This window comes from Peromyscus leucopus, chromosome 1, assembly GCF_004664715.2.
Source record: "Peromyscus leucopus breed LL Stock chromosome 1, UCI_PerLeu_2.1, whole genome shotgun sequence".
In the NCBI taxonomy this organism is placed as follows: domain Eukaryota; kingdom Metazoa; phylum Chordata; class Mammalia; order Rodentia; family Cricetidae; genus Peromyscus; species Peromyscus leucopus.
The window spans coordinates 84,208,297-84,232,298 of NC_051063.1; the positions used below are offsets into that span (position 1 = coordinate 84,208,297).

At 37.6% G+C, this 24,002-nt stretch overlaps 1 protein-coding gene across 1 annotated transcript in view; it reads right to left on the reverse strand.

Annotated features, from left to right (window-relative positions):
• The window catches only part of LOC114692230 (ATP-binding cassette sub-family A member 3-like), a 126,249-nt gene that overhangs the window by 34,684 nt on the left and 67,563 nt on the right, over positions 1 to 24,002 (reverse strand). Inside the window, exon 16 of the mRNA XM_037211015.1 lies at positions 9,526 to 9,624. Coding sequence (XP_037066910.1) covers positions 9,526 to 9,624 — 99 coding nt within the window. The remainder of the gene's footprint in view (positions 1 to 9,525; positions 9,625 to 24,002) is intronic.

The following is a 24,002-nucleotide window of genomic DNA, read 5'->3' on the forward strand; positions in this document are numbered from 1 at the left end:
TCTTGCCCTTCATTGTGAAGTTTTTCCCCAGCAGATAAAGACCATTACAGACATGTACAAATGGTTAAAATGCAGAGAATAAACTGACTATGGGATGCTCAGCCCCAGGTGATACATCTACAACACAACTGCTACACCTCAGGCTCAGGGGAAGGCAAAGATGGGGTGGAAAAACTGTAGGAGAGAGGACCAGGATATCTGCTTGAGAGTGTATTCTATACATGACAGTTGTATCCATGAAACTTTAACATATATGGCTGTCTCAGTAAGTCCTGCATAACAACTACACCAGTTGACAGGTTTTTGTGGATGGGGGAAATCTCACAAAGCCCCACTCTTAGATAAAGAGCTATATTCAATCAAAGGCTAATTAAGAGGAGAATCAGTCTTCTCCAGGGACGAGCCCCCTGATAGGTTATCTAATCCTGAGTAGTCATCTCTAACACATATAAGTATGAGAAACACTAAATGGACTCAGTAGGATGTATTTATATATACACATGCACACAGGTATATATGTAACAATTAATTGAAGAAGAGGTTTGTGAATTTGAGAGGGGACATGGGAGGAGTTGGAGGAGAGAGAATATGAGCTGGAAATAATAAAAATACAGTACTCATGAAATTCTGAAAAAAAATGTTAAAAAATGTGGTGGTATTCTAATTGTACTGAAATGTGATTTTAATTGTATGTTAATAAATAAAGTTGCCCGGGGGTCAGAGCTATTATAGCCATAGGCAGAGCATGGTGGTGGTGGTGCATGCCTTTATTCCCATAGATCTCTGTGTGTTCAGGGATACAGCCAGCATTGGAGACATACGCCTTTAAGACCTAGAGGGCTGTACATACAGACAGTGATGAGGCAGTCACGTATTTGGGTTTACAACCAATGAGAAGGCAGAACAAAATACTATGAACAGACAGACACACAGGAAATAGCTCTCTTTCGGGAAGCTAGGACCACCGCAGGAGGAAGGGTGAGATTTTAGCTTTGAGCTCTGATCTCTTGGCTTTCTCTTTTACATTGGTTCTGTCTTTCTTATTTGATAAGATGGTTGGTTACATCTACATCTGGCGCCCAATGTGACAAGAATCCATTAAAAGCCACTTGGCTTGGCGGCAGGTCCGGTTTCCCGCAAGGGCGGCTGGCCCTTTCCAGCCTGGGCGGCGCCGGCTCACTAGTCTGAGCGGCCAGCCAGCTTCCTAGCCTGGGGCCCAGGTCTGCTTGGCCTCAGGCCGGACTAACTGTGAGCTGCTTGCTTAAAGCCGGTGCTACAAACAACTCAGACCTGCCCTGCCGAACAGGGCCCCACCTGTAAAGCCAACGCACGTGGTCGGAGCTTAAGGAAGCCAGAGCCAAGCCTTGACTCGGCTCAAGAGGGAACATGTGGCTGGATTTAAGCTTTAGCCAGCTATGCTTTCTTGCATGCTTTCTCTCGCTTTCTCTCTCTCTCTCTCTCTCTCTCTCTCTCTCTCTCTCTCTCTCTTTCCCTCTCTCTCTCTCTGGATTTACACCTCGGACACTAGGTGGCTGTTTTGAAATTTCCTCGGATTTCTACTGTTCTATGCAGATTTGGTAAGTCATAACACATCAGATATTTTAAAGGAAACTATTTAAAAGAGATCTTTTTCCACATTAAAAAAAAAATGGGTTTTATGTGTACATTGGAAGAAAATTGGGTTTTGTTCGAAATTTTAGGCAGTCTGACAATAGAACACCTATATGAGAAGATTAGTATTGTTGGAATTATGCAGTTTATCACTATGCTAATCCTCATTTTAATATTTAAAAAGATAGTCAATTTAAGTGCCAGGATAATAGCTTTAGAAAAACTTGTTAAACCTGTAAAAATTCAGACAGAAGAAATTAATAGTGAAGTTGTTTCAAGTTTGGATGATAAGGTTACAGAAAGAAAGCCTGTTTTCACACAGTCACCCTTAATTTATCCTGTAACCGTACAGCAGATGCCTGATCAAATGGCTACACAAAATATTTGGGCTCCAATTGAAATGTTGGATTTAAAAAGGCTTAAGGAGGCAATAGTATCTTATAGCATGCATTCCCCATATGTAAGCAAATGTTAAACTCTTGGTCAACATATAATAGGATTGTACCACAGGACTGGCGGGACCTTGCACAAGCTGTTCTGGAACCCAGCCAGAAACTTCAATTTCTAACATGGTTCAAGGATGAGGCTAAAAACATAGAAAAACAATGGAGGGATAAAGGAATACAAGTTTGCCAGGATCAGCTTATTGGAGAAGGCCAATATGCTTCAGTACAAACACAATGTTTATATGATGTCCAAACCCTAATTTTATGTCGAACGGCAGCCTTGAATGCATGGGACAGAGTTGAGGAACCAGGAAAAAAATCTGAGTCATTTACAACGATTATGCAAGGCCCAAAAGAATCTTTTTACAGATTTTTTTTACAAAGACTGGCTTCAGCAGTAAAAAGAATGGTCTCGGATTCAGAAGCTAGTAAGGCAATAATTGAATCTTTGGCCTTTGAGAATGTGAATGCAGCATGCAAAAAAATAATCAGGCCGTTAAAGGCAAGATCTGCACCTTTGGAAGATTGGATTAGAGATCTTCAACAGTTAATGTTGAGGCTGATGAGCATGATGATATGTGGGTAGGAGAAGCAATTTCAAAAGGTTTGAGGAATGTTAGATGTTTTGGATGTGGAAAGCAAGGCCATTTGAAAAGGGACTGTAAACAGGTCATTCCTAGAAACAATGTTTCTTCAAGGAACAATGGCAACAGAATGCCCCTTCCTTCTGGAGTATGCAGAAGGTGTGGTAAGGGAAAACACTGGACCAATGAATGTAGATCAACAAAGGACAGACAGAGTAATCCTTTGCCTCAGTCTTCGGGAAACTCCCAGAGGGGCCTCATGCAGGCCCCATAGCAAATCCAGTTCAAACCTTTCCTGCAGCCATAGAGGAAATCCCTGCTCTGAGCGATTAAATAACCAAATGCCTATTGGAATAAATCATGCTGGTCAGGATGATGAAACAGAGAGAATAGAAAATTCAGGAGAAAACATAAAGAAAATTTTTTGGCAAACTTCTATTAATGAACAAAGACCAAAATTAACAATAAAAATAATGGTGTTTTGTTGTCTGGTCTGGTAGACACAGGTATGGACGTTACCATAATTGCACCAGAATTTTGGCATCCAACTTGGCCTCTTCAGAAGGTAAATGTTCAACTGTTAGGAATTGGGACATTATCTCAGGTGAAACAGAGTGCAAGATGGCTCGAATGTATAGGTCCAGAAGGACAGAGAGGAAAATTAAAACCATATGTGGCTAACATAACTATGAACCTGTGGGGTCGAGACTTGTTGCAACAATGGAATACTCAGATTAACATCCCTCCAATCTCAGAAACAAATCATAAACTAGCACATGTTACTGAGAGAAATATTAGAAGATATTGTTCTAATGAGTGGTCACCAGCCATCCATATTTTACAAGAACGGGCACAACAACTGATGATCTTCCAAAGACACCAACAGCTCTACCTTTAAAATGGTTAACAGACAAGCCTGTATGGGTCCAGCAATGGCCTTTAACAACAGAGAAACTCCAGGCTTTAGAAGAGCTGGTAGAAGAACAGTTAAATGCTCAGCATATTGAAGAATCAACCAGCCCTTGGAATTCTCCTGTATTTGTTATTAAAAAGAAATCTGGTAAATGGAGAATGGTAACAGACCTTAGAGCAATTAACAAAGTAATTCAGCCAATGGGCTCTCTACAATCTGGGATGCCTTTGCCTACTCTGTTACCAAAAGGATGGCCTCTCATAGTTATTGATTTAAAAGACTGTTTCTTTTCAATACCCTTACAAGAAAAAGACAGAGAAAGATTTGCTTTTACAGTGCCTACTTATAATAATTCTCAACCGGTTAAAAGATTTCAATGGAGGGTCCTCCCACAGGGAATGTTGAATAGCCCAACTCTGTGTCAATATTTTGTACAACAGCCATTGGAAGTGATACATAAAAAATTTCCTAAATCTATAATTTATCATTATATGGATGATATTTTACTAGCTGACTCAAATGCAGATACTTTAGAAAGAATGTTTGAAGAAGTAAAGAAAATTTTGCCTTGCTGGGGATTACAAATTGCTCCTGAAATGATACAAAGAGGAGAGTCTATTAATTATTTAGGATATAAAATAGAGCTACAAAAAATTAGACCCCAAAAGGTGCAAATTAGGAGAGATAGACTACAGATCTTAATGACTTTCAAAGATTATTTGGAGATATTTCTCATCTATGAACTATTGTTGGGGTAAAAAATGATGAACTGACTAATTTGTTCAAAACCTTAGAAGGTGACAAGGACTTAAATAGTCCAAGAGAATTATCACCTGAAGCTGAGAAAGAATTGGCCTTGGTAGAAAAGAAAGTGCATGAAGGGCACGTGGATCATATTGATCCAAAGCTGGATTGCATTTTGGTTATTTTACCTTCTAGGCGTTCTCCTACTGGAATATTAATGCAGAGGGAAGATATTATATTGGAATGGATATTTTTACCAAATAAACCAAATAAAAATTAAAAACTTATGTGGAAAAAATCTCTGACTTGATTTGCAAAGGAAAATTGAGACTTCCAATAGCAGGAATAGACCCAGCAGAAATTGTCATACCTTTAACTAAGGAGGACATTGAAAAATTATGGACAGAAAGTGAACCTTGGCAAAGAGCTTGCAGTAATTTTTTGGGAGAAATTAACAGCAAATATCCCAAAAGCGATAGAATTGATCTTATAAAGAGAGCTGATTGGATCTTGCCTCGAATTGTACGGCAAAAACCCATATCTGGAGTTTGTACATTTTATACAGATGCCAACAAAGAAGGAAAGGCAGGTTACAAATCAGAAAATTTAAGTAAAGTGGTTCAAAGTCCGTATAATTCAGTTCAAAAATCAGAATTGTATGCTATTCTGTTGGTATTAATGGATTTTTCAGAACCTCTCAACATAGTAACTGACTCTCAGTATGCTGAAAGAGTGGTGTTAGATATTGAGACTGCAGAATTTATCCCTGATGCTTCAGAATTAACTTCACTATTTATTCAATTACAAGATACAATCAGGAAAAGGAATCATCCTTTATATATAACTCACATTCGATCCTATACTGGTCTGCCAGGCCCTCTAGCACAAGGCAATGATGAGATTGATAAATTATTGATAGGAAATGTGCTGGAGGTCTCAGAATTTCATAAAAAACATCATGTCAATAGTAAAGGTTTAAAAAAGGATTTTTCCATAACCTGGCAACAAGCCAAAGAAATAGTAAAGAAATGTCCTACTTGTTCCTTCTACAATCAAACGCCATTACCAGCAGGATGTAACCCAAAGGGTACTCAGAGAAATGAAATCTGGCAGATGGACGTGTTTCACTTTGCAGAATTTGGAAAATTGAAATATGTACACCACACCATCGATACTTATTCAGGATTTCAATGGACAACTGCTTTGAGTTCTGAAAAAGCTGATTCTGTAATCACTCATTTGCTAGAAGTTATGGCCATCATGGGTATACCTGCACAAATCAAAACTGACAATGCTCCATCATATGTCTCTGTTAAAATGAAACAGTTTTTTGCTTATTACAATATAAAGCATATTACAGGCATACCACATAATCCTACAGGTAAAGCAGTTATAGAAAGATCAAACAGAACTCTAAAGGATATGCTAAATAAACAGAAATGGGTAACAAAAACCCCCAGAAATAGATTGCATAATGCTCTATTAACTTTGAATTTTCTCAATGTCAGTGAGAAAGGAACAACAGCTGCAGAGAGACATTGGATAATAGAAAAAACTACAGAATTAAATCAGCCTATATACTTTAAGGATGTGCTGACTTCAGAATGGAAACCAGGGTATGTATTACATTGGGGACAAGGTTTTGCTTTTGTTTCTACAGGAGATGATAAGCTGTGGGTACCATCAAAATTGATAAAGGTTCGATTTGAACAAGAGAAACCTCTTATTTAGAGGAGGTGATAGTTCATCAACCAGCATGAGCATCAAATTTAAACTAACTTGTATCAATAACACATGCCTTTTCATTTAATCAAATAATAACTTGCCAAAAAGGAACATCCCCAAAATTAGTCTTGGGGAAAGGTTTTTGTTTTTGTCTTTTAGGAGAATGAAGGTTAAGGAATCTGAAGAACACTGGACAAATGAGACAACTGAAGAAAAGGGACAAATCATCTATCCCAAGAAACAGAGTGAAACAGCGTATGGGTATATATTATCTAAAAAATTTTATGTCTTCCTAAATGTTTGTTTCTGCTTTTCTCTAAAGATTTAACACTATTGGTCTTCTAATAGTCCCAGTTCAATTATAATTTAAAGCTGACTTTGGAGTTGGAGAATGGCTCTCTCCTTCTTTAAACTCAAGCATGTTGTTAAAAGGAAAATGCAAACTCCCTGTATCATGCCAGAATAAAAGAGCCATCTTCTGCTATGGGACAGGACAAAAGCCAAATTAATTAAGGGACTATTCTATTACTAATCTCAACTCTTTGATTCTATTCTGATTCTTTAAACTTTTCTTAAAGTATGAATTTTATATCAAAATTTACAAGATTAACATATATAGATATATATACATTTTAAACTTTGTTAAGATATGATTAGTCATATAGAGTACTAACTAATTCTAGAAAAAAAAGGCTTCAATTAACTGCATATATATGTCTTTGTGTTCGAGTTTCTTATCAGTTTTCTGCAGGAAATCACGGCCAGGCCTAACATCAACTGAAGTCTCCAGAAAGAAGATGGGGCCCCACAACAACAACAATTCCACATGGACAATAATAATATCATTAAGCTGACAAACATCATCCACAGATCAGCTTTGAACTACAAGGTGCTCACAGCAATTTTGAGATGACTAGCTGAGATGATCCAGTCTCAAAGACTACTTGAATAAGGACTTGAGATAAATCCTGAACTTTGGCATTATACACAGACTGGATAATGAAGGACATAGTTACCTTTCCTAGAATTTGACAATTAACCTAAAATTTTTCTTTCAGGATAAAGAAAACTTCGCCTATACCCAGCAGGAAGCAATTTTAAGAATACGACGCCCACATTCCCAAAGAGGTGGTGTGGGGTGGGTGGTTTTTTGGCCTTTTTAATGGGTTTTGGGTCTGGGATAATTTTCAATGTTTAGGGGGGTTGGTTACAAGTTGTTGTCAAGGGTTAGGAAAAAGGCTAAGCAAAGGAGATTATATTTAAGGTTCTTGTTTAAAAGAAAGAAAGAGAGAAAGATAGAAAGAAAATAAAAAGACAATTACTAGTTTTAAATACTTTACATTGGATTGGGTTGTTTTATATTGTATACAAATTTGAAACTGATATTGTTAGAAAATGCTATATGTATATTTCTAATTGTATTTATACCATTCATTTAACAATGTAATGCAATTTTCTGATCCTTGAATGTTATTATTACCAACTATTAGGATATAAAGAAATGAAAGTTAGTAGTTAGACATTACAATAGAACTTGTAGTCATATTAGATATGTTTTAAAAATTGAGCAGAGATGTTTTAGACAGGTCATCTTCAAACCCTTCAGAGATCTACAGAATATGGCATTTAAAATGTTTTAATAACTTAGAAAGTTTTTCTTTTTTGAGACATGTTGGCTCCTGGCAGTACCAATCTACTTCAGAGAAATATGGGCATTGAAGAAACTGCATATGGAGTCAACTTTCATTGTGGCAAATGTTAGCCACTGGACAACAAAGTATCCTCGAATCAACAGGACAAAATGGACAGACAGAACAAGAAACAAAGGACTACTGATTCTTGTCAAAACAAGTGTGGTTATGGCTTTATCAAAAGGCATCTTCTGAGGCCAGGACAATATGGCCCCATCCCTGAAGTGGCCTTCGCAATCCAGAAAAGGTACAGTGCCCTTTTCTTCAAAGGCAGCTGAACAGGCAGAGGGCCGATTGCTTCTGTTGTGCAATGGAACAGCAGCTGAAAGCTCACGCCTCTCGATAGTAGACTGGCATTTAATAGAGGGATGTGGAGAAGAAGGGGATGCTGAGATGAAGCCATATATACAACGCCAAGAAGAATGGACAGCTGAATTCAAAAACTGTCAACAATTTCCAGACTTTAAAATCCTGAATCATGACAGGACACTAGTGGAATTCAGGTGTTTCTGGTACATGGACTGCTCTCACCCAATGTGAGGTTGAACTGTTGACCTTGTGTACATCCTACTTCACAAATGAGTCTGTCAGATACGCTAAGCCTATAGGCTGAAGATGATGCCCCAACACTGCGGAAACCTCAGTTGACTGTCCAGGCAGCTGGCTGTTTCTGTCAACTCACAAATTTTTGGGAAGTTGCTTGCATGTACTTCCTGTTTTTATTTTTGTTAGCTAATATTATTTCCTTCTTGGGACTCTGAGGGAGTTGAAGATTAGTTAGTTATGGTTGAAGATTATTTAGTTATAGTTGAAAATTAATTAGGATAGAAAGTGCATTAGATACATCTTGGATTTACCAAAATAGGATAGATAATGGAATTATTTTCTATGATTTGTCAAATACCTGTTTAGGTATTTATTACTTGTATATATTGTATATAGGTATTGTACTTTTGTATATAGTTTTTCTTATGTTAGTTATAACCTTTTGCTTTTTTTTTCTTTTTATTAAAATAGAAAAGGGGAAATGTGGTGGTATTCTAATTGTACTGAAATGTGATTTTAATTGTATGTTAATAAATAAAGTTGCCCGGGGGTCAGAGCTATTAGAGCCATAGACAGAGCATGGTGGTGGTGGCACATGCCTTTATTCCCATAGATCTCTGTGTGTTCAGGGATACAGCCAGCATTGGAGACATACACCTTTAAGACCTAGAGGGCTGTACATACAGACAGTGACGAGGCAGTCACATGTTTGGGTTTACAACCAATGAGAAGGCAGAACAAAATACTATGAACAGACAGACACACAGGAAATAGCTCTTTTTCGGGAAGCTAGGACCACCGCAGGAGGAAGGGTGAGATTTTAGCTTTGAGCTCTGATCTCTTGGCTTTCTCTTTTACATTGGTTCTGTCTTTCTTATTTGATAAGACTGTTGGTTACATCTACATCAAAAAAGACATGCATCAAGGCCCAAGTTCAACATCTTTAAATGTCAGCTGAATATACATGGAAATATATTATCATAAAATAGCATATTTGAAAACTTAGTGACACTTTATTTCAGCTGCAAAAGGGTAAGGGTTTTTTTTGGGGGGGTGCGGTTCAAGACAAGGTTTCTCTGTGTAGTTTTGGTGCCTGTCTTGGATCTCACTCTGTAGACCAGGCTGGCCTTGAACTCACAGAGATCTGCCTGGCTCTGCCTCCCAAATGCTGGGATTAAAGGTGTGTGCCACCCTCACCTGGCTGAGGTTTGTTAACATAAGAGTTTATGGGTAGAAAGTTTTTTTTCCAGGTTATTATAACTCACTTAAGGAAAACCTCTTCCATTGTAGTGATTGAAGCACCAAAATTGGCAATGCCCAGTGTTTTCTGTTTTATTTCCAACTCAGTAAACAAAGCTTCAAATCTGTAAAGAAAGAAGAAACAAAGAGCTGGTGTTGGGTCTAGTTATATATATTTTTTGTTCATTTTATTTTTCAGTAAATGGAATAAAAATACAAACACATCAACTTTCTCCATTTAGTATTTTTAACTATTCTTTTCTATCTTTTTAAAATTCTTAGGACTGGGGATGGAGCTCAGTGGAAAAAGTACATTCAAAAGAAAAAAGAAAGAAAAATTTCTTTCTTAGCATGAATAAGGCTTTGAGTTCAATTTCCAGCATTGCAAACAAAAGAAAAATGTATTCTTTTTTTATTTGCTTAAAATTTTTTCTTACAATATATTTTGAACATATTTTTCTCTTCCTCAAATTTTCCTAGATCCTTCCCACCAGCCCACACACATAACTTCATGCTCTTTCTTAAGAAGAGTATATTTTAAAAGGACAAAAAAGGAACATCCTCCCCAACACACACAAATACCAAGCCACACAATCAAACAAATAAAAACATCACACAAAAGCATGGAGTCAGTCTTGTATTTCCCAACTACTCCTGAGCATGGAGTCTGTCCTGAAATGTAATTGATACATTCAATGTGACTTCATTGTATAAAACTGATTTTCCTTCTCCCAGCAACTATCATTTGCAAATAGCTTCTTGGTTAGGAGTGAGATTTTTGTGCTCATTTTATGTGCAGGAATTTTGTCTGGCTTAAACTTGGGAAGGTCTTATGCATGCTGCCATATTCTGTATGAGTTCATATGTAAATCAGCTCTCTTGTATCTGGAAGACACTGTTTCCCTGGAGTCATCCATCAGGGCTGGTTCTTATAATTTTTCCAAAACCTCCTCTTCTGAACAGATCCCTGAATCTTGAGGTGAAGGCTTTGGTGAAGACATCTTATTTAGGGCTGAATGTTCCAAAGTCTCTCATTCTCTGTGCTGTCCAATTGTGGCTTTGGGTTATTTACCATCTATTGCAGTAAGCCATTTGATGAAGGTTGAGTGAGGCACTGATCTATTGGTATAGAAGTATGCCATTTGGAAGCATTTTACTATTATGTTCATTTATCAGAATAATGGTACTAGGCTTCCCCTTAGGGACCATGGCCTATGTAGTCCCATGTTTTTGGTCACTGTAACATTGTCAGGTATGGGTTCCATCTCATGAAATGGGCCTAAAATCCAATCAAAATGTGGCTAGTTACTCCTGTGACATTTGTGCCACTATTGCATCAGTGAGTATACCTTGCAGTCAGCTTGCTGTTATACCTTGCAGGATTTGTAGCTTGGTGAAGTTTCTAGTTGGGCACCAGCTTGATTCCTCCACTTATGTTCAATGACAACAGGGGTTTCTATCCAGTTTTGGACAGTAACAAACAGCATCAGCAAAAGCCTGAAGTGCTTTGGGGAAAGGGCTGTGGAACCCCTTTGGCCAATGACTCAACAAGATATAACCCATTTCTGGTAGTGGTGTTTTATTTGTAGCATAAAATATCTAGCTGGAGCACTGTCTCCCCCATCATATGGTAACTCCATTTAAATTTCTATGTATACATTTTAGGTTTTTATGGTAGATGGGTTCCATAGAGGTTTTCTAAAGACCTCTACTATTAGTTTCCCTTCCCTATAGTCCCTCCTTTATCCTGTCCTTCCATGCCTTTCCCCATTTAATTCTAGTCTAGTTTCCCCTTTATCACTTGGCAATTCTATATTCTATTTCCACTTACTTGGAAGATCCTCTCCTGACCTCTCTTTCTAGCTACCTAGCCTCTGTGGGTATTCTAGATAAAACATACATATCTTAAATGCTGACATCCACATAGAAGAGCAAATATGCAATGTTTGTCTTTCTGGGTCTTGAGTTATGTCCCTTGGGATGATGTTTCTAGTTACACCCATTTACATACAAATTTCATAATTTTAACAGTTAAATAATTCCATGTGTAAATGTACCACATTTTTTACTATCCATTCATTAGATGATGAACATCTAGGTCATTTCCAATTTCTGGCTATTATGAATAGAGCAGCAATGAACATGGATGAGCAAATATCTCTGCAGTAAGATATAGAGTCCTTTGAGTATATGCCCAAGAGTAGTACAGTTGGATCTTGTGGTAGATCTATTTTCAGATTTTTGAGAATCCTCCACACTGATTTCCATAGTGGCTGTAGCCATTTTCACTCTCACCAGCAATGGATATGTGTTCCCCTTCCCCCTCAATCTTGCCAGCATATGCTGTTATTTGACTTATTCTTTTTGACCATGATTAAGATGAAATCTTAGTTTTAATTTGCATTTTCCTATATCTAAGAATTTTGAAAATTTCTAAAGTATTTCCCAGTCATTTGTATTTCATCTTTAGAGAACTCTCTTTAGTTCTATACTCCATTTTTAAAATTGAGTTGTTTTCATAATCAGGATTTTTTTCTTTGTATCTATTAGATAGTGACTGGTAACCGTTCTCTTGCCATCTGTAGGCTTTCTCTGTGCTTGAATGATGGTGTCATTTGCTGTACAGAAGCCTTTTAGCTTCACAAGCTTCCATTTATTAATTGTTGTTCTTAATGCCTGCACTATAGGGGTCCTGATCAGAAAGTCCTTTCCTGTGTTGATGAATTAAAATGTATTCTGTATTTTGTCTTCTATCAGATTTAGGATATCTTGTTCTGAGGTCTCTGATCCATTTGGAGTAGAGTTTTATGCAAGGTATTAGATATAGATCCATTTTCATTCTTCTACATGCATCTACCCAGTTTAACTAGCATCATTTGTTGAAGATGATGTCTCTTCTCCAGTGTGTATTTCTGGCTTGTCAAAAATCAGGTGTCCACAGGTTTGGGGGGTTACACCAAGATCTTTAGTTCTATTCCATTGGTGAATCTGTCTGTTTTTATGCCAATGCCATGCTGTTCTTAATTATTACAGATCTATAGTACAACTTAAAATTTGGAGTGTTGATACTTACAGCAGTTCTTTTATTATTCAATATTGTGTTAGTTATCCTGAGTTTTTGCATTTCCATATGAAGTTTAAGATTTTTTTCAGCTTATGTAAATAATTGTGATAGGATTTTTCTGTAGCTGGCTTTTGTTAGGATGGCTATTTTTACAATATTAGTTTACTGGTCTGTGAGAATGAAAGAGCTTTCCATCTTCTAGTGTCTTTTTCAATTTTCTTCAGTGTCTGAAAGTTTTGTATTATACAAATCTATCACCTGCTTGCTTAGTTATTCCAATATGTTTTTGAAGCTGTTGTGAAAGGCGCTGTTTCTTTGTTTCTTGTTAATTATGTCTGCTATTTGCATAAAGGAAGGCTACTGACTTTTTTATATTAATTTCATGTCCTGTTACCTAGTTGAAAGTGCTTATCAGCTGTAGAACTTTCCTGGTATACAATCAGATCATCTGAAAATTAGGATACTTTGAATTTTTCCTTTCTTATTTCTATCCTTGAACTCCTTAAGTTCTTATTGCTCTAGATATTTTTTAAAAAAGATTATGTTTATTTTATTTTTGCCTGCACGTATACCTTTGTGACAGTTCCAAATCCCCTGGGAACTGGAGTTACAGACAGTTGTGAGCTGTCATGTGGGTGCTGGGAATTGAACCCAAGTCCTCTGGAAGAACAGCCAGTGCTCTTAACCACTCAAGCATCTCTTCAGGCCTGTTTGCAAGTATTTTATTGAGAAAATTTGCATGTATGTTCATAAGGAAAATGTCTGCAATTCTTTTTCTTTGTTGGGTCTTTATATGGTTTGGATATCTATTAGAATAACTGTGGCCTTGGAAAACAAACTGGGCAATAAATAAATAAAAAATGGGCTAAAGAGCTAAACAGAGAATTCACAAAACAAGAATCACAAATGGCTGAAAGACATTTAAAGAAATGCTCAACATCCTTAATCATCAGAGAAATGCAAATCAAAACGACTCTGAGATACCACCTTACACCTGTCAGAATGGCTACGATCAAAAACACCAATGACAGTCAATGTTGGCGAGAATGTGGAGCAAAGGGAACACTCCTCCACTATTGGTGGGAATGTAAGCTTGTACAACCACTGTGGAAATCAGTATGGCGGTTTCTTAGAAAATTAGGAATCGAACTACCTCAAGACCCAGCCATCCCACTCTTGGGCATATACCCAAGGAATGCTGATTCATACCATAAAGATACATGCTCAGCTATGTTCATAGGAGTACAGGTTTTTAAAGTACATTTTTATGAGTATCTGGATTTCCTTAGGGTCTAGTGTTATGTCTCCTTTTTCATCTCTAATTTTGCTAATTTGGATATTATCTCTCTGCCTTTTTGTTAATTTGGATAATATTTTGTCAATCTTATTGGTTTTCTCAAAGAACCAACTTTTTGATTCATTGACTTTTTGTACGTTGTTTCTACTTTATTAATTTCAGCCCTGAGTTTAATTATTTCTACTCTTTTTGGGTATAATTTCTTCACTTGGTTCTAGACTTTTCGGGTGTGTTGTTAAGTTACTAGCACGATGTAAGCGAATCAATGATAGTTTGCTAAAAGGGTATGAAGGATTTATTAAGATATAAAATGGGGAGAAAATGCACTCATGGATACAGAACAAAGTAAACAGCTGCCATGGTCCTCTGTTTGGCACAGCGTGGTGGTGGTGGTGAATGGGACCAGCTGATCTCTGATCACCACAAGAGAGCAAGCACACAGTCATATAACCCACCAAGAGGTCACAGCCTAAGGCTGCTTGGTACTCCAAAGCTATTGGTGGAACGAATACCCATAACACTTCCCCTTTTTGTCTAAATAAGAAGGTTTGAAATTTAATACAAAATTATATACAATAAGAATGATTATCAAATATTGTCCAGGAGAAAGGATAATAACATAAACAAAAATGAAACTACAACCAAGAACAACATCAAGCAAGAAACACATACTAAATGTCCAGACCATTGGTAAATGGCAAATTACAGAGATTACTCCAATAGCTATCTTATCCTGAAGAATCTAAATCTAGTACCTTAGTTCTTAGCTAAGATACAAGAGGAATGTAACTGTAACCATCTAAAAGGATAAATGCTGTGGGATGGATTTTCTGTATGCTGTGAATATGTGTTGCTCCCAATGGTTAACAAATAAAGCTGCTTTGGCTTATGGTAAGGCAGGATAAGAGCCAGGCAGGATATCCAAGTAGAGATAAAGAGAGAGGAAGGGTAGAGTCAGGGCAGACGCCATCCAGCCATCCAATAAGCAAGATGCCAACAGACCGGTAATGCCATGGCCACGTGGCAAAATACAGATTAATAGAAATGGGTTAATTTAAGATGTAAGAGCTAGCCAGCAAGAAACCTGAGCCATAGACCAAACAGTTTGTAATTAATATTAAGCCTCTGGGTGATTATTTTACAAGTGGCTGTGGGACCGTTGGACTGAGAGGGACAGAGAAAGCGGGACAGAGAAAAGGCTCTGCCTACAGCACAAGATTTCTCCAAATTTTTTTATTCAAGGAACTTGCCTCTTAGAACTGCTTTGTGTCCCATAAATTTGGGTATTGTGCTGGATAATTTTATGTCAATTTTGACACAAGCTAAAGTCATCTGAGAGGAGGGAACCTCAATTGAGAACATGCCTCCATAAGATCCAGCTGTAGGGGATTTTCTTAATTACTGATTGATGTGAGAGGGCCCAGCCCATTGTGGGTTGTGCTATCCCTGGGCTAGTGGTCTTAGGTTCTATTTGAAAGCAGGCTGGGCAAACCATGTGGAACAAGCCACTAAATAGCTTTCCTCCATGGGCTCTGCATCAGCTCCTGCCTCTAGGTTCCTTCCCTGTGAATTCCTGCCCTCACTGCTTTTGATGACAAACTGTGATGTGGAACTATGAGCAAAATAAGTCCTTTCCTCCTCAAGTTGCTTTTGGTCATTATGTTTCATCACAGCAGTAGTAAGACAGGTATATTATGTGTTCTTTCATTTGATTCTAGAAAGTTTTTAGTTTCTCTATAATTTCTGTCTGACCCATTTCATTCAGGTGTGAGTTGTTCAGTTTCCATGAGTTTGTAAGCTTTCTGTTGTTGATATCCAGTTTTTCTAGAGTAAACATAACTCTTTGCATTTCCAATAGAAATGCACAAGAGTTCCAGCATGCCACCATGTCCCACCATGATGATAATGGACTGACCCTCTGAACTGTAAGCCTCCCCAATTAAATCTTTTCCTTTGTAAGAGTTGCTGTGGTCATAGTGTCTCTATAGCAATAGAAACCCTAACTAACACAGAAGTTGGTACAAGGCACTGGTGTATTGCTGTGATAGGCCTGACCATGCTTTTGTTTGAAGAAATATTGACTTTGGGACTGTGGTTTAGAAAAGCGGTGGACTACTTTAAGATGGGTTTAATGGGCTATTCTAGTAGAAACATAGAAGACAGTTATTTGAATTATAAGGGGCTAGCTCAAAACAAAAGCATGGTCAGACCTATCACAGTAATACCCCAGTGCCTGATATCAACTTCTGTATTAGTTAGGGTTTCTATTGCTGTGAAGAGACACCATGACCACAGCAACTCTTTTAAAGGAAAAACATTTACTTTGGCCAACTTACAGTTTCAGAGGTATATTCCATTATCATCATGGTGGGAAGCATGGCAGTGTGCAGGCAGACATGTTGCTGGAGAAGGAGCTGAGAGGTCTACATCTTGATACCCAGGCAGCAGAAGGAAACTGTATCACACTGGGTATAGTTTGAGCATATAAGACCACAAAGCCAGCTCCCACAGCGGTACACTTCCTCAACAAAGCCATGCCTCCTAATAGTGCCACTCCTTATAGGCCAAGCATTCAAATACATGAATCTATGGGGGTCATTCTTATGTAAACCAGCACATGGGGAGTGTATTAAATGTGTAGACTGTTTTTTTTTTGGTAGGATGGCCACTGTCACTATATTAATCTTATGATGCATGAGAACAGATCTTTCCATCTTCTGATCTCTTCTTCAATTTATTTCTTCAATGCCTTAAAGTTTTTAATTATAAAAGTCTTTCACTTGGTTAGTTAGTGTTATCACAAGATATCTTATTTATTTTAGGCCACTGTGAAAGACACCATTTTTCTGCTTTCTCAATTTGTTTGGAATTTGTACAGAGAAAGGCTACTGATTTTTTGTGTGTTATTTTTGTATCCTGCTGTGGGGTTCTCTGCAACCTTCACAGACAGCTGGGAGATGAGCAGCAGGAGGCAAGAAGGCAGTTCAGCTCAATACAACTTAGTAGAGGGTATTGGCTCAAACTTTGAGAGTCTGACCCCGAGGGTTTATTTTAGGCTTATTTAAGCACAGCACAGTTTGGAGAAAATTATTATGGTGATGCTTAATTCAATCCCATGTGTACAACAAAGCATACAGAAATCTTGAGGAATAAAGTAATCAAAATACTAATTAGACATGACTACATTGAAGCTCTTTGTAAAGTTGAAGAAGATAGGTTCTATAGATCAACAGAGAAAAACAGGTTTATGATTGATTGAGAAAAAAATTTATAATAAGGATCTGGAGGAGGGTTCAGTGATGGAAAAGTCTCTATGTACACAGACAAAGCAAAGTCACCAGGCTAGAAAGAATGTCCACTCCAGCCTTCTGGGTGGAAAGCAGGCTTTTGCATTCCTTCAAACAAGCCTATGTGTTTAACATTTCAGGTTCCCATAGTAAATGTTTGTGAGCCCAAAGACCTCCATGCCCCTACATCCTACTTCTTTTCTGAAAGTGCTATCAGCTGTAGAAGTTTCTAGTGGAGTTTTTGGGGTCTTTAGTGTATATAACCATATCATCTGCAAATAAAGATACTTTGACTTCTTCCTTTTCTCTGTGTATCTTTGATTTTCCTTCAGTTGTCTTACTGCTGTAGTTAAGACTTCAAGCACTATACTAAGCAGGAATGGAGAGACTAAACATCTTTGTCTTGTTCCTGACTTTAGTGGACATGCTGAATTTCTTTCCTTCTAGGTTGATGTTGGCTGTGGAATTACTGTAAAATGCTTTTTATTATGTTGAGGTATGTCCCTTTTATCCCTTGTTTCTCTAAGACTTTAATCATGAAGGGGTATTGGATTTTGTCAGAGGCTTTTTTCTGCATCTAATAAGATGATCATGGGGTTTCTTTCAGCTTATGTGGTGGGCATTTATCAGTTTACATATGTTGAACCATCCCTGCATCTCTGGGATGAAGCCAACTTAATCATAGTGAATAGTATTCTTGGATTTGGTTTACAATTATTTTATTGAGAAATTGTCCATCCAGGTCCATGATATATATTGGTCTATAATTTTATGTTTTTGTGTAGTTTTGGTAAGATTAGTTTCTATAAATAATTAGGAAATATTCCTTCAGTTTCTATTTTGTGGAATAATGTGAGTAGTAGTAGTGGTGTTAATTCTTCTTTGAAGGTCAGGTAGAATTCTGTACTGAATCCATCTGGGCCTGAGCTTCTTTTGGTTGGGAGATATTTATATACCATTTCTATTTCACTAGGGGTTCTGGGTCTTTAAAATGATTATTTGATCTTCATTTAACTTGGGCAGGTTGTGTATATAAAAAAAAACACTTAAATTTTCTAGTTTGGTGAGTATAGATTTTTAAAAGTATGTCCTTCTGATTCTCTGAATTTTGTCTATCATAATGTTCCTTATTTCATTGCTAATTTTATTTGGATCTATTTTCTTCATCTTTTAGTTATTTTGAATAATGGTTTGTCAATCTTTTTAATTTTCTCAAAGAACCAACTCTTAATTTCACTGATTCTTTATATTTTCCTTGTTGCTTTTATGACATTGATTTCAACTTTTAGCTTATTTCTTCCCAATTTTCTTTTTTTTTTGGTTTTTCGAGACAAGGTTTCTCTGTGTAGCTTTGCGCCTTTCCTGGAGCTCACTTGGTAGCCCAGGCTGGCCTCGAACTCACAGAGCCTGGCTCTGCCTCCCAAGTGCTGGGATTAAAGGCATGCGCCACCAACACCCGGCTAAAGAATCCCATCTTTTTTTTTTTAAAGATTTATTTATTTATTATGTACACAGCATGTATGACCAGAAGAGGGCACCAGATCTCATTACAGATGGTTGTGAGCCACCATGTGGGTGCTGGGAATTGAACTCAGGACCTCTGGAAGAGCAGCCAGTGTTCTTAACTGCTGAGCCATCTCTCCAGCCCATCCAGACAATTTTTTTGAAGGACGTTATTTCTTCTTGTTGTTATAGAGCTTTAAGGTGTGATGCTGTTACAAATATGAAACCTCTGCAATTTCTTGATGTAGGAAATTAGTGCTATGAACTTGCCTCTGCAATCTGCCTTCATTGTTCTCAATAGGTTTGAATATGTTCTATTTTCATTTTCATCCAGTTCTAAAAAAGTTTTTAATTACCCTTTTGACCAATTTTTCTTTCAGTAATGCTTGTTCAGATTCCAGCAGTTTGTACACTTTCTGTTGTTGATATCCACTTTCAGTTCATGGTGGTCAGATAGGGTGCAGGATATAATTTCAATTTTCCTGTATCTGTTGAGACTTGTTTTGTGCCTAAGTATGTGGTCAATTTTGGAGAAAGTTCCACAAACTGGTGAAAAGATAAATTCTTTTGTGTTTGGGTGAAATGTTTTATAGATATCTGGTAGGTCCACTTGATTTATAACATTATTTAACTTCAGCATTTCTCTGTTTAATTTTTGCCTGAATGACCTGTATATTGGTGAAAGCTGGGTATTGAAGTCACCCATTATCACTATGTGAGGGTCAATATGTGATTTTAGTTGTGATACCATTACTTTTATGAACTTGGGTGCCCCTGTGTTTAGAACTGCAATATCCTCTTGGTAGAGTTTTCTTTTGGTGAATACATAGTGCCCTTCCCTATCTCTTATGATTAGTTTTGGTTTGAAGTCTATTTTGTCAAACATTAAAGTAGCTACACATGCTTGCTTTTTGGATTCATTTGTTTGGAATAGCTTTTTCCATTCCTCTACACTGAGGTGATATCTATCCTTGATGGTGATGTGTGGTTTTTTTATGTAGCAGAAAGATGGACCCTATTTTCTAGTCCAATCTGTTAGTCTGTATCTTTTTATGAATGAATTGAAACCATTAATATTGTTGGCATTGAGAAGTGTTTACTGATTTTTTTTGTTGTTGTTATTGTGTGGGGGTTCCCCCCATTTGATTTACTGTTCTGGGCTTATTTTTTTCTTGTGTCTTCTAGGGTATGGTTCACCTCTTCAGACTGAAGCTTTTCTTCTAGTTCCTTCTGTAGATTTCGATTGGTAGATACTGTTTAAATTTTATTTTATTATGGGCTTTTCTATTTATCTGTCCATTGTGATTCATAGTTTTGCAGGGTAGAGTAGTCTAGCTGGCATCTGTGGTCTTTTAGTACTTACAGAACATCCTTCCAGGCCCTTCTGCCTTTTAGAGACTCCATTTAGAAGTCAGGTGTAATTCTAATGGCCTGCATTTATATTTTTCATGTTTTTTTCCTCCTGCAACTTTTAATATTCTTTCTTTGTTCTGTACATTTAGTGTTTTGATTATTTGTATTATGGGGAATTTCTTTTCTGGTCCCGCCTATTCTGTATGTTCCTTGTACCTTGACAGGTACCTCCTTCTTTAGATTGGGGAAACTTTCATCTATTATTTTGCTAAAAATATTTTCTGTGTCTTGGACCTGGGTTTCTTGTTCCTCTATCCCTTTTTCATAGATTTGGTCTTTTCATAGTTTTCCATATTTCCTTAATGTTTTATGCTTGAATTATTTTAGTTTTATTTTACTGAGGTATCCATTTTTTCTACCTTGTTTTTTAACACATGGGATTTTCTCTTTCATGTCTTGTACTCTTTTGGTGAGGCTTACATCAGGGGGTTTTGTTCGACTTCCTAAATATTTCATGTCCTGTTTTATTTCAGCTTGGGGTTTCTTCAGTGACTCTTTTTCTAATTTCATGTCTTCAACTGTTTTCATGGTCTTCAGTAAGGTATTTATTCATATTCTCTTTTAATGTCCTTGAACATATTCATACTTGCTATTCTGAAGTCTTTGTGTTGTGTTTCACCTAAATTGTATTTTTCAGGGCTTACTGTAGGAAGGTTATTGGGTTCTGGTGGAAGCATATTATCTTGGCTGTTCATGTTTTTGGTTTTTCACTGGGGTACAGCCATCTGGAGCTATGACTGAAGTGTTCCGAGGTGATGTCTGGTCTTGTCATTGGTGGATAGATGTTCTGTTCTCTGGTTACTATTGCCCTCTTTGGATCTTAGGCAAGTGGAATGGCTATGGGGTCTCTGGTAGAGTGCTTCTACAGGTTGTCAAGTGGCCAATAGGAAACTCTTACAAGCAGTCTATAGTGGGACAAAGAATATGTCTGGAGAGTTAGGGACAAAAGTGTTAAGGGACCCATGGTTTGCACCAAGAGGTGGAATCTCCAGTAAATAGAATTGGGTATGAGGAGGGGCTCTGTAAGCATATTGATAAAGGACTGCAGGTGAGCCTTGAGAGCTTGTAAAAAAGGAAAAGAAGACAAATCTCTTGAGTCTCAGCCTGGTGTGGCTGTGGCTGTGTGTGTGTGTGTGTGTGTGTGTGTGTGTGTGTGTGTGTGTGTGGTCTCTGGTAGAAAGTGTTTCTGGGTGTTGGTGGCTGACACAGAAAATGGAGATGAGCTAGAAGAGAAGGCAGGCTAAGAGGGTCTGAGGGAAAGAACTAAGTTGGGCCATAATAAGAGGAATACCACCCAGAGAACGGAGGTAGGGTAGAGGAGGTGCACCTGTAAGCATGCTGCTCATGACTGCAGTGAGTCTGGAGGACCGTGATGTAGGGTGGGTAGAACAGTGGGGACGGCAGACCTGAGCCCCAGCCCAGGGTCTGAATCTTCTTTTTTTGCAAAGTAGAATTTCAATATTGTTTTGCTCCGTAGAAATTTCTAGTTAACAGTTGTAAAATGTTAGTAGACCGTTTCTTACTCTACTGCTTATCACAAGGAGATGGGAAGGAAGAGGGGTCTATTTTGTCAAATTTCTTTGTACTATAACTTATTATTTGACATAAATTCCTTTGTTAATCTAATAAAACCATCAGTTTATTTTCTAAGCAAGTTGGGGACTACAGTCACTTGACAACAGATTATTCACCTATGGTTTCTGTGGGAAAGTTCTGAAATAGTGGAGTAAAAACTGGCTAATGGCTACAAAAGATATATATATATATATATATATATATATATATATATATATATATATATAGTCTTTTTTTTTGCTAATTTATACAGTAGTGACATCAAGGATTCTAGAAAATAATTTTATCAGAAAAATGTATGGCTTGTTTCTATTGCTGTGACAGACACCATGACCAAAACAACTTAAGGGAGGAAAAGGTTTATTTCACTTTATAGGTTCATCACCCTGTGAAACTAAAGTAGGAACTAAAGGCAGAGCTTGAAGCAGAAACCATGGAGAAATGCTGCTTACTGGCTCATTTTGTCTGTTCCAGGCTCAGGATTAGCCTATTTTATTACAGAGTCTAGGGCTACCTGCATGGGATGAGTACCTCCCACAGGGTCTGGGCCCTCCCACAACCATCATCAATCAAGACAATCTCTCACAGATATAGTCACAGGGTAATCCGATCCAGGCATCCCTCAGTCAAGGTTCTCTCTTCTCAGGGAACTCTAGACTGTGTCAAAGTGACAGGAAAAACTAACTAGTACAACTTAGTATGTCCCTTAACAAAGGTGACATCAAATCCCAAAGTTCTTCCCTTTAACAGGCCAAACTCTACCTCTAGGTAATATCATTTGCTTTGGTTGTTGGTTCTAATTTTACTCAGTTCAGTCTGATGCTTTTCCCTGTGGTCATTCTTCAAATGTGCTCAGGCCATGTTTTTGTTCTTTTGGATCTTGTCACTACAGTCACTAGTTTTCACCTATATTTAAGACCTAACATATTTTACTGAATATCATTGTGCAAAAATACCATTCTGGTAATGTCACTAGTTGATTTGTTTATAAGGGAAATATTGATCTTCCAAAACAAATTTGAAATGTTCCCTTCTCTAATTTTTCCAGGAAAAAGTATATAATTGGTAATTTTAAAAAGTTCTTTAAGTGTTTGGTACATTTAATATTTAAAAACATTTGGCTCTGAAGTTTTCTTTGTGAATTCACTTTTCTTAATTTAGGTTCTTACTATGCTTGCCTCAAATTTATGGGGTCATGTAACCTTACTGCCTCAGCTTTGGACTACAAATGCAGACACAAGATATCTTGTGGTAAGATTTAAATTTTTAAAATTCAAACTTTGTTGTAAAGAACTTTCAAAAAACAAAACAAAACAAATACATACCCAAATTAACCAGACAGAAAGTCTACATGTTTCAGTGAACTTCTATAGTTATGGTCTGTCAAAGCTTTCTTTCTTCTCTCTGGGAGAGCATGCTATGTGGGAACTGCATGGGCTTTGAGACCTCAGAGCCCCTCCCCAGTGGTGCACCTCCTCCAACAAGACACACCTCCTAATTTTTTCCAAACAATTCTACCATGACCATGGCCCAAGGCTTGTATACACATAATAATGCAAAATGCATTTCAGTCCAACTTCAGAAGTACCCATAATCTTTCACTGTCTCAACACCATTTTAAAGTCCAAAGGTCCAAGACTCAAAGCAATCTCTTCTCTGTAACCCCCTGTAAAATAACAAAGCAAATTATGTACTCACAATACATAATGGCACAGGATATAAATTACCATTCCAAAGAGGAGGAGTAAGGGACATAGGGAGGAAATACTGGACCAAAGCAAGGCTGAAAACCAGGAAGTTTTTCAAATCCTGTAGCTCTATATCTGATATCAAAGGGATTAGATGGTTCTTTCCTCTCATCTTTGCTGAGTGTGGCAATACACCTCTCTCTCAGGCTAGCTTCATTCCCTGTTTGCAGCTCTTCTTGGCAGAAGTCCCTTCTGTCTTAGTTAGGGTTTCTATTGCTGTGAAAAGACACCATGATCATGGCAACTCTTATAAAGGAAAACATTTAACTGGGGTGGCTTGCTTACAGTTTCAGTGGTTAAGTCCATTATCATCATGGTGGGGAACATGGCAGTGTGTAGACAAGCATGGTGCTAGAAGGAGCTGAGATTACATCTTGCAGGCATCAGGAAAATGACTCTGACATTGAGTGGAATCCTGAGCACAGGAAACCACAAAACCTGCCCCCAGAGTGACACACTTCCTCCAAGACCACCCTTATTCCAACAAGGCCACACTTTCCAATAGTGCCACTCCCTGTGAGATTATGGGGGTCAATAGCATTTAAAATACCATACCATGATTCTGGCGTCTCCAACATCGTGTTGTTCAATGTAATCCAGGAATCACTTTCACAGC